Below are 20,240 nucleotides of genomic sequence, written 5' to 3' on the forward strand. Positions count from 1 at the left end.
TGGGAGTTTTAGGAACGGATGGCAGTCATCGTGAAACAGGTGGGTATATGGGATGTGTTAGAGAAATTAAGAATAAGAATAGGTGCATGTATACTTGCATGTATACCAATGCTAGAAGTATAGTAAATAAATTTGATGAATTTGAAGTGTTGGTCAAGACATCAAAGGCGGATATTGTTGGGATATCAGAGACGTGGTGTCACACAGATATAAGGAATGCCGAACTGGAATTTGGGGAGTACAATATGTACAGAAAGGATAGACAGGATAGGAAGGGAGGAGGTGTTATGCTGTTAATTAAGAAAAACATAAAATCAAAAGAAGTGCATCCAGTTGATATAGATGAACAGTGCACTGTTGAGTCAGTTTGGTGTGACATAAGCACTGCGAAAGCAAAAATTACAGTAGGAGTGTGTTATAGGCCTAATGACTTGAATGGATACAATGAACAATTGTACAGAGAAATAGAGTGGGCTAGTAAATCGGAATGTCTTATAATGGGGGGTTTTAACTTCCCAGATATTGACTGGAACTTGTGGGTTGGGCACTCACACACAAGTCAGGCTTTTGTGGATTTATTGGATGATTGTTTTCTGCAGCAGCATGTTCGAGAGGCAACCAGAGAAAGTAATACTCTTGATCTGGTTATCAGCAGTGATCATTCATGTATTAGGAATTTGCAGATAAAAGAACCACTAGGTGACAGTGATCACAGTGTACTGACGTGGGATTAACTTAAAGATTTAATTACCATCAGGGGTAAAGGAAAGGGTTTTTGCTTCCGTAAAGGTGAGTACAGTGGTCTCCGACAGTTTTTAAATTCTGTACAGTGGGATCAACTGACGATGTTACGAACAGTAAATTCTAAGTCGGAAGCATTCAAGGAATTCATTGTGGAAGCTACTAAAAGTTTCATACCTATTAAGAAATATTGTTCAAGGTTTAGGCCTAAATCGTTGTCAAATGAACTAATGAGACTCGTAACAGAGAAGAAAAATGCATGGGATGCATATAAATTATCAAGCGACTCAGAAGCCTATGGCAGATATAAGTTAATCTGTAATCAAGTGACAAAGGAGGTTCGGCAGGCGAAGGCACATTACGAGAAATCCTTGGCAAAAGATGCGAAGAAAAACAGCAAGGATTTCTTTACTTATATAAACTCTAAAAGGAAGAGGATGAATCTGATTGGTCCACTTAACATCGATGGTTCGACTGTTGATAATCCTGCTCAGATAGCAAACAAACTGAATTAGTATTTTGCATCTACATTCACACGTGAGGAATTATTAAGGTTTGAAAATGGCAGAAGGTTATCAAATTGTAACAAGATACTTAATGATTTTGTAATAACTGAAAGCAAAGTGGAAGAGAAATTGTTGAAGTTAAACGTAAGAAAAGCACCTGGGGTGGATGCAATCTATCCAGTTATATTAAAGGAGGCGGCAAAGCAACTAAGCAAACCCTTAGCCATAATTATGAGAGCATCCTTGGACTCAGGGGAGGTTCCCACGGACTGGAGATGTGCAAATGTAACCCCAAGAGGACCATTGCCTTATAAGAAGGGATAATCACCTCCTTATCCCTGGTAGAAAAATTCCTGTATATCATTGACAAGACACCAATGAGAAACTCTTGCAGACCGTCTCCACTACTCAGAAAATTTCTTTTCTGCCTGCACAATTACCCCCAGGTCCTTTTCATTCTCTTCCACTGTCGGTGTCTCTACCACAGAGTTGATACATTACTCTGCGATTACTGCTTCCCATATGTAGTACTTTACAATTGTCAATGTTAAACTTCATTTGCCACCGCTCAGGCCACCTGCCCAACTTTTCTAGATCCTGTTGCAGCAGCGTAATGTCAGTATCCTTAACAACCCTGCCAACCTTCATGTCGTCTGCAAACTTGGACATTAAGCTTGATATACCATCATCAATATTATTTATAAATACAGAAAACAAGAATGGATCCAACACTGAATCCCAAGGTACTCCACTAATAACATTAGTCCACGACGAGCAGTGACCATTGATTACCACTCTGTCTTCTGTCACTCAACCATCCCTTTATCCAAAGCAGCAATTTGCCTCCAATGCCACACTGCTCCAATCTGTTCAGCAGTCTTCCATGTGCAACAGTATCAAAAGCCTTTCTAAGATACAAATATATGATATCAAAGTTATTCCCTGCATCCAGTTCCTTTGTGACCACATCACAGCATCCAATCAAACTGGTCAGACAAGACTTTCCCTTAACAAAACCACATGCTGTATCCGAGCTATAACTGAAGTCTTGTCTAGATGATCCTGCAGTGCTTCTTTTACAAGTGCCTCCATTAATTTTCCTGGCACAGAAGTTAAACTAACAGGTCTATAATTACTTGTGTCACCCTTTGATCCTCCTTTGTGAATTGGGGTCACATTTGCCCATCTCCAGTCCATGGGTACCTCCCCTGAGTCCAAAGAAGCTCTCATAATTATGGCTAAGAATTTGCTTACTTCCTTTGCTGCCTCCTTTAATATAACTGGATAGATCCCATCCACCCTGGGTGCATTTTTTATGTTTATCTTCAACAATTTTGCTTCCACTTTCCTCTCAGTTATTACAAAATCACCTAGCTCACAGCCAGAGTTCAATTCACCTCTGGCATTCCCCTCCCTAAATAAATCCTCATGTGTGAATGTAGATGCATAATACACAGTTTGTTAGCCACCTGAGCAGGATCATCAACAGTTGAACCATCAATATCCAATGGACCAATCTGATTCATCCCTTTCCTTCTAGAGTTTACATAGGTAAAGAAGTCTTTGCTGTTTTTCTTTGCATCGTTTGCCAAATTTTCTCAGGTTCTTCTTTACTCATCAGAGTCATTAGGTATATAGCACACTCCTACTCTCAATTTTGATCTCCCAATGCTTATGTCACACCAAACTGACTCGACACTGCACTGTCCGGCGATGTCGACTGGCTTCACTTCCTTGGATTTTATGTGTTTCTTTACTAATAGCATAACCCCTCCTCCCTTCCTATCCTGTCTATCCATCCTGTACACATTGTACTCCTCAAATTCCAATTCTGGATTCCTTATATCTGTATGACACCATGTCTCTGATATCCCAACAATATTTGCCTTTGATGTTTTGAGCAATACCTCAAATTCATCAAATTTATTTACCAAACTCCTAGCATTGGCGTATACACAAGTATACATGCACCTGTTCCTATTCTTAGCTACCCTAACACAATCCATGTGTTTACTTGTACTGCAATGACTCCCAGCAGTCTCTGAATACACCTCAATCAGATGTGAGACTGGCAGAGGTGAAAGAATCACTTTCACCTCTGCCAGTGGCTACTGTTAATCTATTAGTCCTTGTATCCCCCCCAAGCTAGCAGTTTTCCGACCCACTTAAGACTGCTTCGAAAGGTGCCTCCGTAGCCAGGTGGGAAGGAGCAGCAGTGTGTAGCACACGCTTCTTGATTAGACCGAGGTTCGAGCACATCACCACCAAATACGGAGGATGCTGAGAGGTCAGGGAATGGCCACTGCATATCCCGGAGCAATATGGCCCTAGTTGCTAATGCTCCTAAAAACCAAACAACAAACAAACTGCCTCGATAGCATCAACAAATATTCTTGCACCCTTTCTGTTGAAGTGTATCCCATCCCTGTAGAAGCAGTCTCTCCTGTTAACAAGTACAGACCAAGCTGAAAAAAATTCTACCCCTTGAGCCTTGCACAATCCTTCCAGGGCCGAATTGATCGACAAGGCTCTCATAATATACTCCCTCCTATCGTGTCTGGTCAGAATTGCAGACACTTTCAAATTCAACCCTAATTCTTGGCTTTTGTTCAGCAGTGACCTGTACTTGTTAAGTAATTCCACCGGTCTCCTACTCTTAATGTTATTAGTGGCAACGTGTACAACAATATCTCCTTTTGTGCCATTAAAAGATGATATCTGCTCTACAACACCAATCTTTGCTCCTGGTAGACATACCCTGGTACTGTTCCACCTATCCTTTTTACATACCATGTTCCCCGTTTCCCTGACAATATAGTCATCAACACTACTAGTTCCTGTGGAACCAGCGCATTCCGTCTTGGAAGTTTCCGCTGTGTTGCGTGATGATCAAGTGCAAGCTCTGGCATTGATGTGGGTAGCTGAGAGCTTGATGGGTCCCTCAATTTAGATCCTTCGAAGGCATCCACCCTGTCCTTCAAGCTCTCGTATAATCCCATAACAACGCTGAGTTGTCGCCTCATTTCCTCACACTCCTTACATCATGCGCACACACAATGACATCCCCCCTTGGCAATATCATGTCCTGTACCTGATTGCTCCACAAACATCAAGCAAGCAGTGCATTTTAAAAGGCTGTGTTTCAGAGGGCCACTGCATCCCCTTAGTTCTCCCCTGAGCCACAGCACTCCCATTAGCTTGAGCCTTTTGCTTTGCTGCTCTGGTCTAAGTCATAATTTCGATTCAATTTCAATAAAATTTCAATTCCAGTAAAAAATTATAACCCTAAACTTGTATCCCAACGTAGTTATAACACTATATATCTATATATATTTTTTAGTATCAAGTATTATCTCTGAGTTCTGATATATAACTTCCGTATGAAGTTATGTATTAATTAATTATGTTTCGTTTGTAAAATCTAAGTCGATATATGTATTTAGTTAAAAAGTACAATTTAATTAACAATGAAGTTTAACAAGATTAATAAATGTTACTGATTAATTGATAATATCATATACTATACTATACTAAGCTAACGCTATCTAGTTCGGGATATAATGTTGTATCGTATACAATGGCGGCAAGTTATGAACGGACACTTAAGTATTAATTAACTTCCAAAATCTTACTGTCTGAATTTAGAATAAACCAAGGATCTTCTCTAGGCTTATATGCTACTTATAAAAAATAATTTAATATAACAATTAGTCAATTAAGCGGCTAAATATAGCTAAAAAAACTTCCTGTTTGCCAGAGCTGCAAAACACATGGATTGGATACCCTTACCGACACTAAATAATAACCTACAAAATCTCTATCTAAGTTAAAATTTAAACTAAGTATAGTAACTAGGAATATAAAGCTTCTCTAGAAAATAAGTTAATATGCCAATTTAAGTTAATAAAACAGAAAAAACTCTTGATACTTTCAATCTTTGCTTCAATTCTTCCAATAGCTGAGCACAATCTAAACAATATCCACATATGGCTGCTTACTTGTACCAGGTTTCTCAATATCACAGAGGTTAGGCCTCAAACATTTGCAATTCTGTTGACATTTACGTTTTGTACTTGACTAATGTTACACTTCACATAACTTTATGAATCCCTCTTAGAAAATTGTTGAAATTTAGAAGAGAAACTCTATAGCTGTCAAGCTTGCATTGAGACTTTCGGAAGCATCCATTTGATCATCCTGATAACATCCTGAAGAAGCTAATGATGCCTGTTGTGCCTTCTAGTTATTAATCTGCTTTCTTTGACAGGTAAAGCTTAAGCCTGGCTATATATCAATTTTAGTTAGGTCTTTCAAATAGACTACAGTTGAGAAATTGATTACTCTTGAGTTTTTCTTGATGTGGTTTTTCTTCCCAAAAAGATTACAACAAGATTTTTGCAAAAATTCAAATTTAATTAAAAGAAAAGCTTCATTGTGTAAGTGTAGGTGGATGTGTCATTGAATTTCACTTCACAGTGCAGGCTTATCAACTTCCGATCTTCTAGTGAAAACTTGTGTATTGATTTCATCCTATATTTGCTCTGAAGGAACACCACATGGGGCATGAAACTGCAGCGCAACCTATGGTGCATGTAGTGAGCTTATCTCCTATATTTTCCGATTCCAGGTTCAATATTCTGAAGTAAAAACAATTTGTTTTAAAAAACTTAAGTACACTAAATATTGGCTTCTAAAGCTTCTCAGAGGTACTTAGAAATGCTTGTGGTTTTGGACTTGCAATAACACTGCTCTGAATTTTGAAAAAAATTCTCTGATGTTTGTTTAGAAAAGGGCTTTTCTGTATAATTTTTCATTTTTGAAGAAACCTGACATAAAGAAGAAACCTCATGTCGGGTTTCTTCAAAAATCATGAGAAAATTTGATTTTTCACAAATTTTAATTAATTTTGGCAGAATCTGTGCACTGAAATTATAACAAAATGCTACTTTTACCACTTTTATATTTAAATACATGTTGAAAACACTATTAAAAAGGGCAGTGTGGTAAAAAGTTCAATAAATGCTCACTTCTCATTTTAAAAACTGATCTACAATGCATCAAAGTTTCATTTCTTTGATTTCTTGCAGATCCTTTACAACTATACAGCCCTTCTTCAGCATCCAGGAAAAGTCAGCCATGATGATGACATTCCACCTTTCCTGGTACCTCATCTCCATATCATTAAAGTTCTGGTGAAACCTCTCACCCTGTTCTTCACTAACACTTCCTAGATTTTCTGGGAAGTAGTCAATGCGGGACTGTAAAAAAAAGGTACCTTGACACTCATTTTACAGCAGCCCAGCTTCTTGAACTTTGAGAACTACTGATCTAGGCTAAAAGAATATGTTTGAAAATATGTTGGCAAACTTTTTAATGTGAAGACACCCTAAATCCATTATGAAAAATTCCTGGCACTGGGTGCAATGGGTGCTGGCAGAATATTTTATAAGGTGATGCTGTTTCAATTATAGTGTACGCGATGGACGGTTCAGCTGTTCCGTATATATGTAGGTGTATGTATATAAACACTGCGATGCAGTCAGCAGTTATTTCATGACAACTTAATTTACACAGTTGCATGAAATCCAACGATCTTTTGTAGCGATAGCCACGACGTAAGCCGATGCTAAATTTGACGTCGTGGCACCCCTATAAAAAGTGGCATCCTAGGATGCCACGGCACCTACTTTGAGAACCACTGGCCTAGATCCTTGATGTTCCCTAAGAAGTTCTCAACAGACCTGAAGCTAATCAATGCTTGTTTTTCTCTTTTATTCATAGTTTCCACAAAATCTCGGTCCCTCATCAGTTCCAAATTTGAGGTCCATTAAAAATACCTTGTTTTAGCTTCTCTTGAGTGATCGATAGGAATTTAGTACAAAAATAGTTGCAGCAAGGACCTTCCTGAGGTGAAGCATTCACAAGCTGTTTTCATCAAACCCAGTTTGATGTGCAAGGGTGGAAGGAGAACAGTTTTTGGATCTACCAGTGGTTTATGGATTATGTTCTTTGATCCAGGCAACAAACTATCCCTCTCTAGTCAGACCTTGACATCCCGGTGCTTACTTCTGGCCTGACTGTCCCACTCACGCAAAAAGCAAAGCATTTTTGTGTAACCAGATTGCTGTCCAAGTAACATGTCTATCACTTTAAAATCAGCATAGACCAACCATGTTCCTCATACTTAATATTTGTCAACAACTTCAAGTACTCATATGTTTCTTTCAAATGCACACAGTAAGCTTTGAGAATTGACCCATATTTATTTTCATTGTGCAGCAGCACACCTTTGAAACTCCTTTGATGAGTCAGTAAAAAATCTCAACTGTGTAGGATGGTAACTAATTCCTTAATAGTTTGTTAATTCATTTATATTACTGCAAGAAACCATAGAATCGTCCTCATAAAAGTAGGGGACTAGTTCTCATTCTGTTTGTACCACGAGAAAAAACATCCCATGTGTTAGATTTTTTGGAACTAAGGAGTTCTGCAGATTCCTTTGGTAAATTTAAATCTCTTACCAGATCATTCAGTTCATGCTGTGAAAACAGTCGAGGGCTGGACTCAATGTCTCCAGGCGTGTAGACTTCAGTTTGATCTTCAAAAGCTTCACTTTCAATGCTCTCTGCTGCTACATTCTCCAATATAAGTCGAGGGCATGGAATCAGCAGGTTATCTACACGTGGGACTGGTCTAATGGCAGATGGAATATTATGATACACAATGCCCTTTTTTACTTTTTGCATTGTATTTCTCTCTACTAAGCAAAAGTAACAGGAATAACAGTGGTTTGTAGGCTCCTGCCAAATTATGGTAATTTCAAATGGCATAGCCTTCTTTTTACCATTTTTCCACATTCTCAATGCTTCAACACAGGTTCAGCAAACTTTGAAGTCCACTGCTTATCTTGGTCAGTAAGTTTCACTCCAAAATAAGCACAATACACATTTTTTACAAATTCTGTAATATCTTATCTTTGCTTAAGGACTACACAGCTTCCACAAATGTAGTAAAATAAGTTTGGATTGTTCAAACACTTGTGTGAAGACATTTTATTCACTTTTCAGCACACGTTTGACATGATAACCTAAAAATAAGCTGAGTTCACACTGAATAAATGCTGCTGCGTGAAATTCTCAAGGTCAAGGAACAAATGATTGAAGGCAGTGTTGCCAACATGTGAAGAGTTAGTTTACAAATTCCCAGCATTTACTCCTAACTTAATACATTCAATAACGCAACTCATGACATCAACTTAAGTGACTTGTGAAAAAAATAATGTGCCAGAAAAAAATGAATACCACATCTGAAATCAGTATAAAATACTGAGTTAAAAACAGGCATTAGTTTATAACAGATCAAAAACCATGCAGAGTGGTGTAATTATTGGACAAAATTCTCTTAAAATTCAAGTACTAGTCATCTTTAAATATTAAAGAGAACACATATCAATTAATACAGCAAAAACATTAAGGTGAAGTACAGGTGGGTGTATATCGAATTAAAATTAAAAAGACAAATGGTAAATTTCATTTTGACAGAGTAAGTACAATAATAAATTTTATCATTTAAAGTATAAAACAAATTCTTGTGCTCAGAACAAAAAGTTAGGTACGTGTACTAAATTTCAAGCTTCTATATTGGGGTCTTGGCCCCATGTCATGTTAACCAATGACCAAGGAATATATATTGCACAAGGAAGTGCATGATCTTCAAAGCTTTCTTTCATACCGTACGTGAAAAGACACCAAAATGGGGAAACTTGTTTCTAGTAGAGAAAAATCTGTTCTTTCCAATGGTACTAGAAAAACAAAATTTGAAACACCAAATTTGGTGTTTCAAATTTTGGCTGCATATTCACACAAATATTTCAATAAGTAAACAATCTTTTGGGCTGATACTTGTGCAATATTGTGGCATGGAGATGGTTAAAAAACTGACCAAACAGCAGGTTACCAGAGGTTTTTGTTTAACGTTATGGATTGCCAAAGAATGGCTCAGATTTTTTGCGATGAATTTTCACGGCCACTTACAGATTGTAATTGTTAAAAATATATTGATTTGTGAGTTTTGCCAATGGAATTTTTGTGGTATTTTGAATTTTTGCCAATGGAACTTCTGTAGACTGTAATTTTAAGGAAATACGTATGAAGGAAGACTGTTCAAGGAAACGGCAGTTGAATGAATAAACCAGGAAGATGAAAAGTTGGTTCTGTGAGTTTGAAGTTGGACAGTAACTGGATGTTGTCTGGTGACAGCATGTGTTCGAATTGTTTTGAAAGAGAGAGTGAATTATAGAAGCCAATTCTATAATTGTAGAAAAGGCATGCAGCAGAAACAGAACATCTATGAGACAGAGAGTGGAGGGACTCTGTTACAGAGGAGTCAATTAACCTAACTGCCCTCTTCTGAATGGAATCTAAAAGCCTGAGAGAGGTTTTGGGGGCACCGCCCCAGATGTGGAAACAGTATTCCATGGTAGGGCAGATTTGCGATTTGTACAGAGTGAACAGCTGTTTGGAAGAAAAGTAACGCTGAGAGCGAAAGAGAACATCAAGTTTTTTAGATGCAGAGGAAGCAATATTTGTAATGTGCTTGTGCCAAGAGAGATTAGAAGACAGGGTAATCCCCAAAAGAGATATTTCATATTGCCTAGAAATCAGAGTGTCACCAAAGATGAGCACAGAAGCAGAAGAATCCTTTTTTGCGAGATATAAGACAAGACAGAGTTTTAGAAGGATTGAAATCGACTAAGTTGTCTTTGCCCCACTGGAGAATTATCTCGAGATCGGCATTTAAGGAATTGGTAGCAGCTATTCGAGAAGTTTAAGCGAATTGACCACGGCAAGGATTCTCAAAATGGAAAGTGGAATGCAATGTGCTATCATCGGCAAAACTATGGATAGAATTTCCAGTCAATGGAAGAAGGTCATTAATATATAAGAGGAAAAGAGGGGGGGGGGGAAAGAACTGAACCTTAGGGGACACCAGCATTAGTGGAGAAGTTAGAAGACAGAGAGCCATCTACCATCACCCTCAGTGAGCGATCAGAGAGAAAACTGGATAACCAATTACAAAAAACAGTTGGCAAACCATAAGATGGAAGCTTGTTCAGAAGACCTTTATGCCAAACACGATCGAAAGCCTTTGAGATGTCAGGAGCAACTGCTTGTGTTTCCCTGAACTTTTCAATTGAATTTGTCGATAAATGGGTAACATAAACCAGATTATGACCAGTGGATCGACACTGACAAAATTCATACTGGCAATCATTGATCAGACGGAAGATTTCTAGGTAGTTTAAGAGTTGGTGGTTAATTGATTTCTCCATTACTTTAGAAAGATTATAAGTAACTGCAATAGGGACGATAATTGGATCAGAGGGATTTGTCACCCTTTTTTGGAACTTGCTGGATATGAGCAAATTTCCAAGCAGAAGGAAAAACACTTTTGGAATAAGAAAGTGAGAAAAGGCGGAAAAGAACAGGAGTAAGTTCAGGAGCACAGATTTTGAGAATAAGTGGAGAAATACCATCAGGATCTGGAGCATTCTTAGCATCAAGATTCGTCAAAGTCCTTCTGACATCCTTTTGACGAAAGACCACAGGAGGCATTGAATGGAGCGTGTTGGGAATGGTGGGAGGTGTTTTACCAAGGTCATTAATAAATGAGTTGGAAGAAAAATGGGATGCTAGCAAGTCAGCTTTATCCTTGGCTGAAGCGACAACAGAACCATCTGATTTCGTCAGAGATGGGAGCAGAGATGGACAAAAGTTGCGGCCAATAGCTTTGGCAAGAGACCAGAATGCTCGGCTACCATTAGGGCAAGAAGCAAGTTTTCTACTCTTAGCTTGTTCAATCTCTAGTTTAGACTAATTAATAACTGCTTTACAATTGCTGCGAGCTTTGGTGTAGGCAGAAAATGAAACTGAAGCATTAGAAACAAGCCAATTACGATATGCAACATTCTTCTCTTGAACAGGCTTAGCACATTTATTGGAAAACCAAGGTTTAGATAAAGGACAAGATTTTAAAGTTGAGTGTGAAATAAAGGATTCCACTCCTACAAGAATAATTTCACTGACACAATCTGAGCAAATGTTGACATCATAAATTTTGAAACAGTAATCCGACCAAGGAAACGAAGGCAAGAAATCTCGCAGGTCATCCCATTTTGCATTCTTGTAATGCCAAACAATACGACGTTGGGAATTGCCATGAGATAAAGGCTCCATTGGAAAAGAGACAATCACCAAGTTGTGATCTGAGGTGCCTAAAGAACCACTCACTTTGACTGTGTACTTAGAAGGGTTGTTTGTGAGAAAAAGATCAAGTGTGTTGGCTGTATGTTTAGGATTGTCCCGTATTCTTGTAGGTAAATGAACAATCTGTGCAAGGTCATTACTAATTGCAAAAGCCTGAGCATCTCAACCAGCCGGGTCAGTGTGATTAGAAAACGGAAGCCAGCTGCAGTTGTGAACATTAAAATCACCAAGTAAAATTACCTGACTGTTAGAAAAGTTGGACTGGAGAAAGTCAAGTTGCAAAGAGAGAAAGTCAAAGAGCTCCAAGTGATTAATGGAGTTGGGAGAACCGTAGAGACAACAGATGAATTTGACACAATGAGGTAGAGAGATTTTAAGCCAGAAAAGATTGAAAAGAGGAGATTCCAAATTATCAAGTCTCTGACACAGAATATCGGAACGGATATATACAAAAGTACCATCTTTGAGGCAAAAGGAATCATACAGCGAATAATTTGGGCAACTGATATGAGCAGTAGTTGAATCAACTGATAACTGAAATTCTGTCAGAAAAAGTACATGGGGTTTGTCAGATTGCAAGTGGAAATGGACGTCGTTGAGATCAGAATTGAGACCATGTGTATTTGTGAAATGAATTAGGAAGCTTGGGAGGTTTAGATCTTTTCGCAGATAAGCTTGCTCTATTAGTTTGACAATTCATTGTGTATTCAATAGTAAGAAAAGGTGTGTGTGTGGGGGGGGGGGGACCATGCTGTATGAAGTAATGAAATTTTTGGATATGGCGTACACATCGTAAGAATATACCCAGATCCTTGACATAACGTGGCCTCGACAATGCTCCCCGCATACACACTACTTGGACTCCCTCCAGTTACTATCTGGCAGAGTAGAGGTAGCAAGATTATACACTAGCTGATCCGGAAGCCTCCTAGAGAGTTACCAATAGGTTCAGTCCAGTGTACTAACTAGTGGCTGGCCTGCGAACACTGTTTTAGAGCTGTACCCTCGAAATGTAAGGAAGATTGGATCCCACCATGATGTTCACCATAACTTCAAAATTCATCAGTCATACTGCATGATAAAGAGATGGGGAATGGTTGACCGGAACTTAGCTCTGGAGACTAAACATGGGTTCCACCACTTCAAGCCTCCAATAAGCAAAGTGGTGGTATTTCACCGGTTGATGAGAGTCATTGATATTGTTATTTCGTTTTTTGAGGAGCATTAGCAACTAAGGCCATATTGCTCCGGGATATGCGGTGGTCATTCCCTGACCTTTCCGCATCCTCTGTATTTGGTGGTGACGGGCTCGAACCCCGGTCTAATCAAGGAGCATGTGCTATGCACTGCTGCTCCTTCCCACCTGGCTATGGAAGTGCCTGATGAGAGTCATCTACCACCTAGTATTGCCTGGTAACACAGAGGGACAGCATTCCTCTATGTGGTGTGGGTGCCACACCTTGACCCCTTGCTTATGTTGGTTCACACCTGGGTGTTCACCCACAGTGTGCTTGTGCATTCAGGTTATACCCAGGATTACTAACAGTCCCACCATCATGAAGTTGCAAGTAGAGGATTTGGCTGTCACAGACCGTCCAGGCTTTGCTGAAATTGGGTCCACTTGACTTGAATGTCACCTGAATATCAGTTCCATCAGAGTTTTAGACTCCCAGATAGCAAGTACTTTTTAAACTACGATAAGCATCTGGCATATCTGAGAGAATGTCTGTGATAACCTCAAGGACCAAAGACAGTTGTTCTGATATTACTATTTTTAATAAAAATTAAGTTTCGGGTAGTTATAAAAAAATGGTATATATTTGTTAGCTTTTGGAAAGTAACTCCCTTTTTGGACTGCTTCTTAGTCCCAATATAACAGTTTTGCACTACACGAGATTTCACAGGAATCTAACTACCATGTTACATGAGGGTTACCCATACATAAAAAATGTATAAAATTAAAAATACATATTTACTAACTTTGGCAGGATCATCTTCTTCCACTTGTGTGTCTTTTCCAACTTTTTTTTGCTTTTTCCTTTTTTCTTCAATCTAAAGATATGTGCAAAGTTATTCTGATATTAATATCTAAATTTACAGACTGCAATTTTTTTATAAATAAAAAAATTAAAATAAACTGAATGAATGAAATAATCATGTGATTTAAATACATACAATTCTTTAAAAAAGACAATGGGTAAATCTGAATCACGTAGTAAGCATAATCTACTACTATTACTACTTTTGCATAAATCTCTTTGCAGATAGTTCAAAGGTAACTCAGGCCATAGCATATGTATTTTGTGTTTGTTTATTTTTTTTATTTTTTGGTAGTTGTTGGCGTATAGGCTTCTGTGGCCATAATGCAACTCCCAAGGTTTTTGCAGTACTTTGATCAAAGCCCGAGGCGGGAATCGAACCCGTGACCTTTGGGTTGCCAGGCAGGCACTTTACCCACCCGGCTAGCCCAGTCAGCGTGTTTGTTTATATTCTAAAGGTAAATTTATTTTTTGTATGGTGATAAATTGGTTTCTCCAGTGGAAAAGCCTATAAAGAATTAGATGATAATGATGGAGGGGAATAAATAATTCCAATCAAGCAGATCTCATTAACTAATCCACAAAGGCCTTTATGAAAGCATGGAATAATGAGAAATAACAACAAAATATCCTGAAATTTACAACACAAAATGCCCATGAATGATCAAAAAATGTTCCTTTCCACATTAAGCTAGCAGCTTGTCACACCAATCAGTACCCCAGCCAGATTGCAGTCTTCACTTTCATTTGGGATTTTTTTAAAAAAGTAATCTTACGTTTTCCATTCGATTGACATGTTCATTCCACTTTGTACTTCTGTTTTTTATTCAATTGATGATGGGTTCAGTTTCAAATTCATCTCTTATTGCAGAACAACTAATTTTGTCTCTTAATTATATCAGTGTGTTCTTATTTATTACTCTGTGGATTCATTTTTTTGCTTGGTATTTTCATGTTTTAGCTCTGCTTTTGTATCCTTAGGTGAAAACAGGCATTACAAATGCTTTATATATTCTTGTTTTTGTTTCTTTAGTTCTTATTGTTCTAAATTTTTTTATTGGTACCAACAAGTCAGGGAAAGTACTAGAAAAAAGAATATTCTAGACCTCATCATCACAAACCAGATGACATAATAAGGCTGACAGTACAGGAACCGGTAGCAAGAAGTGATCATGGAGTTCTACGGTGGACGATGAAGAGAGAGAGAGAGAGAGGTAGCAGTAGTAAAAGGCAAAGGAATGGGTTATAATTTCAGAAAAGGAATTTGATGCCTTACAGTGCTACATGGCCTCTAACTGGTAGATATTGCACAGAGAGCGAATACAATTGAATTATGGTATACCTTTAAAACATTAATCACAGAAGCCTTGAATGTGTATACACCATTTAAAAAAATACTCCATGAGGAGGATTCCAAGTTGGATGAATCATGAAGTTGCCAGATTACTTGAGCAGGAAAAGATGGCATGGAAAAATTACAGAGCAATAAAAAGTACCGAAGCCTATAACAGCTACAAAGCGATCTGTAATAACTGTGCCACAGAAAAGGCTAGGCTGGCAAAGACAGATTATGAGAAATTGCTGGCAAAGACAGATTATGAGAAATTGCTGGCAAAGAGAGTAAAGAGTGGGGATAAGGAATTCTTCACATATATAAATGCAAAGAGAAGGACAAACTGGATCAGACCCTTATGTAATGGATGTGGAATAGTATTGGATACCCCAACTGATGTTGCAGATGAACTCAACAGTTACTTTGCACCTATATTTACAAAAGAAAAACCTTTCATGTCAAAGAGAAATTATGGGAGTGAAGTTGAAAAATATGTAATTAATGATATTGAAATTTCACATGATTATTTAATGGAAAAATGTTCGAGCCTACAGGCCAGTAAGGTTACTGGGGTTGATGGTAAACACCCTATAACCTTAAGGGAAGCAGCAAGTGAGTGCATTGAACCATTGATTATGAGAACATCACTGGACTCAGGAGAGATTCTGTTGGATTGGAAAAGTGCCAATGTATGCCCAATACATAAAGGTGGTTCCTAAGGGTGTAGTAGGAAATTAGGACCGGTCAGTCTAACTTCAGTAGTAGGGAAAATTATGGAGGCAATGATCAAGGATAGAATTCAGGATCATTTGGATAGAAATGGAATTCTAAAGGATATGCAGCATAGTTTTGTAAAGGGAAAATCATGTTTAACAAATCTGGTTAGCTATTATATATGGGTACCTCATGAGCTGGATTTACGGAATAATTTCATCAACACAGTTAATTTGGATTTCAGCAAAGCATTTGACTCAGTCCCACATGAGCAGTTAATTTATAAACTAGAACAGGTTGGAATCACATGGAAAATCCTTAGATGGATAATGGATAGCTGGATGACTTCAGGGCAGGAGGCAGAGGGTTGCGATAAATGGTTATTCCTCAGATTGGGTTGATGTAAGAAGTAGGGTTCCAAAAGGATCAGTATTAGGACCACTGCTGTTTTTGATTTTCATAAGAGACATGGATGAAGGGATAGAGAACGTGATGTCTAAATTTGCAGATGATGTAAAGATTGGTAGAGTAGTTAATGATCACCGCCACACAGAGCTTCTTCAGAGTGACCTAGATAGACTTCGGGGACGGTCAGAAAAATGGCAGTTATGCTTCAATCCAGCAAAGTGTATGGGGAATAGTAACCCCAAAATAACTTATACACTTGGTGGAGTTGAATTAAAGTCAGTAGGGAGGAAAGGGATTTGGGTGTTACGAAGAGTTGGACATGAAATTCTCCGAGTACTGTAGACAGGTTGCAAGGAAGGTCCATGGTGCTCTATCGATGATTTACTGAACCATTGCTAGTAGACATAAGGACGTCATAATCCCATTATATAAGGCTATTGTAGACTACACTTGGAATATTGTGTTCAAGTATGGAGACCGCACCAAAATAAAGACATCGAACTTCTTGAAAGGGTCCAAAGATGGGTAACTCGCCTGGTGAGAAGGGCAAAACAACATCCATATGAGGAAAGATTTCGAATATGTGGGTTGCAGAGCTTGGAAACTAACCACCTTAGAGGAGACTTGATTGAGGTGTTTAAGGCTCTGAGAGGCATAAGTAAAATGAATGAGGGCGAAATTTTCATGGTTATAAATGATTCTAGAACTAGGGGCCATAAATTCAAGTTATGGGGGAGATGTTTAGATTGGATTGCAGGAAGTTTTATTTTAGCCAGCGAGTTATAAATTACTGGAATAAGTTACCTATAATGGGTGGGTGAGGTTGACAGTTTGGGGAAATTCAGAGGTCAGCTGGACAGTTACCTATGGGAGGAGGGAAACGTATAGGTTGTCTATTTCCTTTCCTTTTCTTTCATTAATTATTATTTTTTAAAATTTTCTTCTTATTATTATTTTATTTTAGGCTGGTGCAGCATAAGCCACAGGCTTCCTTGCACCATGTGACCATTGCTAATAATAATACTAAATAGTACTGTTTAAGCATCCAGTTATTTTTTTAGCAATGTCTGCCTGGTTGGACTAAATCCACTACCTGTTCTGTTGTTTTTCCTACTAATTACAATTGATCTCTTACAGGGTCCTTAGAAACTGTTAACAATTTTGTTTTATTTAACAAAATTTTCATATTATATTTTGAAGAAGTACTGTGTCATCATACTTAACTTCTAGATTTATTTCTCAAAAATTTCATCCATAATAAGAGTGAAAAGGATTGGGTTCAATGAATCACCTTGTCTTATACCTTTTATAATTACTACTTCTTTAAATAATGTTTTCACAGTTTTCGGTGTTTAATTTTCTGTAAAAATTTATTTCACTATTCTAATAAGATTTTTTGGTATATATATATATATATATATATATATTTTTTTTTTTTATGTGTTTACTAAATCTTTCAATCTTACTCTATAAAATTATTTTTCCAGAACAACCTAGGAATACTGGCACATTAAATTTAATTTACTTTTCTATAATTTGTTTCAATATAAATACTGCAAGAGTATGTGATCTTCCTTTTCTAAACCCTTATTGCTCATCTTGAAATTAAAAATTATTCATAACATATTCTGAGTTTAATTTCAATGTATTTCAACATTGAAATACAATGTGGTATTCATTTTCTTTACAGAGTAAAGAGGTTGGCTATTTCTTCTAATAACACTAGCCAACATGAGTTTTATTCCTAATGATATATCAGTTGTTTGCAGTCAATTTTTATGTTTATCCATAATATGTATATCTTACTATAATTTCGGGAAGTAAATATGATACTGATCTGTTGCATTACCTGAAAATTATATCTGCATGTGCTCAAAGATGGCAGTAGTGTTGGGGAAAGTTAATATGTTCAGCCTTGTCTGTCTGCCTCCCACCTCTCTCTCTTTCACTAACAGAAAGGCAGTTGTATTGTAAGTGAACAGTTTATCTGTGTATTTATTGCATGTTATTTATTTCTTCTGTGTTTTGCTTAGCATTGTATTATTAATATGTTTGAAGCAGAAGCAAAGGAAGTGTCTGAATGATCCTGACAATTTTTTGTTACGTGCATCAGTTTACAACAAAAACTCAGAAGAAGAAAATCTACAGCGTTACTAAACGCACATTCTTTTATATTTTGGTTGCAAAATTTGTGATCAGGACACAACTTGGGCTCCACATATGAGCTGTATTACCTGCACCACAAATTTTAAGATGTGGCTAACTGAGAAAATTAAAAGCATGCCTTTTGCTGTTCCAATGGTATGGGATGAGAACCCTGTAACCACATTGATGATTGCTATTTCCACATTACAAAAATATCAGGGATATACAGAAAAAGCAGAACAGCATTAAATATTCTAGCATATCATATAAATAAGGCTTGTTTCACATAATGAAACCTACCAATGCAGGATCATTTTCCACATCTGTTGCAGACTTTATTGGACCATTCACTTCAACAGATGTGGACTACCAACCATAAAATTATAATGTGCTGCACTATTAATTAAGATACTTGAATCATGAACTAAAATTGTAATACAGGTGACCCCCACTTAATGCTGATAATTCATTCCGGAAAAACAGAGACCTAAGTGAATCCGCGTTAAGCGAGCGCCGCATTCCCATAAGGTAACACATGTATTTGTGAGTTGCGGTCGGTGCCATAGGATATTTCCTAATCAATAATAAACGGTAGTGAAAAGATGCACAAACGTCAGTCAAAATATTTAATATTCAAATATTTGTACATATAAAATATTCTGCATTACATACGTATATAATTATGTAGTAACTACTTACGTATCAAAATTAAACTTAAAATTCCAATTAAAATCATGAATTTAATTGATGAATTTAATCAAGATAAATGTGTCGATTTTGGGTTGAACTTTAGCCCTCTTCCAAATAAAAACTAAAAGGGGTATTAATTTTAAATCCACTGCAGAGTTATCACCCAACAATAAAGTCAACCGATCCTTCGCTGCTTTGAAACCTGGCATGTTTTTTATTTCTTTCAATATGAAATTTCTTTTAGACATTCGTTTCCACAAAAGTCCTGCTTCATCTATGTTAAAAACTTGTTGAGAAGTATAACACACAATATCCCTCTTCAATAATTTTAACAAGCTTTTTTTTGAAAGTTTCGGCTCCTTAATCTGCACTTGCGGCTTCTCCCTGGATTTTAAATCTATTCAACCATCCCTTACTAGTTTTAAATGGTTCCACATTTTTTTTTTTTTTTTAGGTGAGTTTTCTTCAGATCATTATATTGGCTAATCTCTCTCTCTCTCTCTTTTTTTTTTATAATATTTAACTTAACTGAATTCAGCATTGGATATTATCTTCAATAAAATCCTAATAGCCGGCCTAGCCCTAGTTGCTTGCAATGGAACAGCTATCTTTCCCACTGCTAAAATTAATTCTTTATTTTTTTTATGATTGTTCTTGCAGTTAAACTTGCAAGTCCTAAATTATGGCACACATCCGCTTGTCTTTGACCGGAATCGATTTGCTTCAAAACGTCTAATTTAATTTTCAAATTCAGTCCTTTTCTTACATTTGTAGTCTTGGTACTGCGTCCAGACGTTGTTGTCTTTTCATTCTTATCCACCATTATTAACTCTTCGAAAATGTAACTGTGTTGGTTGCATTAATTATGATACAATGTTCGAGTAAACTGTCTGTTACGCACAATGTCTAACACTGTACTGAATGATGACTAGACTTCGGATAAATGCATATAACGCAAATATTACAAGCAATATACTTGATCATTTTTTCAAATGTTGATCTCGGAACTATGTACACTGTACTGCAATTAAATTAGCGTGTGAGAAAATATCACTGAGCGTGGGAAAATTTCTCAAGTCGGCGTGGGAAACGTTTTAATGCTGTTTTGATATTCATTTTCAAGCTATCGACTCCATCAACTGAAACGATTTCATTAAATATGCCAAAAATGCAATCTGCAAAAGAGCGTTATAGTCAGATACGGGTTATAATATAAGAACAGCGTTATAGCGAATCAGAATAAAATGAACCGCGTTATAACGGGGGCCTGCTGTATATCAAAAAATCAGTGTTTTCATAATATCGTGTTATGGAAAATTATATTTCTGAAAAGATATTAGTACACACACTAATCAGTGAAAACAATCCTAATGAATGATATATATTTACTGATGCCTCA

General features: G+C 37.2%; 1 protein-coding gene across 2 annotated transcripts in view; it reads right to left on the reverse strand.

The window, feature by feature from the left end:
• LOC150091448 (dnaJ homolog subfamily C member 8) overlaps positions 1 to 20,240 on the reverse strand; it is a 270,274-nt gene that overhangs the window by 65,682 nt on the left and 184,352 nt on the right. For both annotated transcript variants that reach the window (XM_090383974.1, XM_090383983.1), the window contains exon 6: positions 13,493 to 13,564. In XM_090383974.1, coding sequence (XP_090240100.1) covers positions 13,493 to 13,564 — 72 coding nt within the window. The remainder of the gene's footprint in view (positions 1 to 13,492; positions 13,565 to 20,240) is intronic.

The sequence above is a fragment of the Mastigoproctus giganteus genome, chromosome 1 (genome assembly GCF_048544385.1).
Source record: "Mastigoproctus giganteus isolate SK-2022 chromosome 1, ASM4854438v1, whole genome shotgun sequence".
NCBI lineage: Eukaryota > Metazoa > Arthropoda > Arachnida > Uropygi > Thelyphonidae > Mastigoproctus > Mastigoproctus giganteus.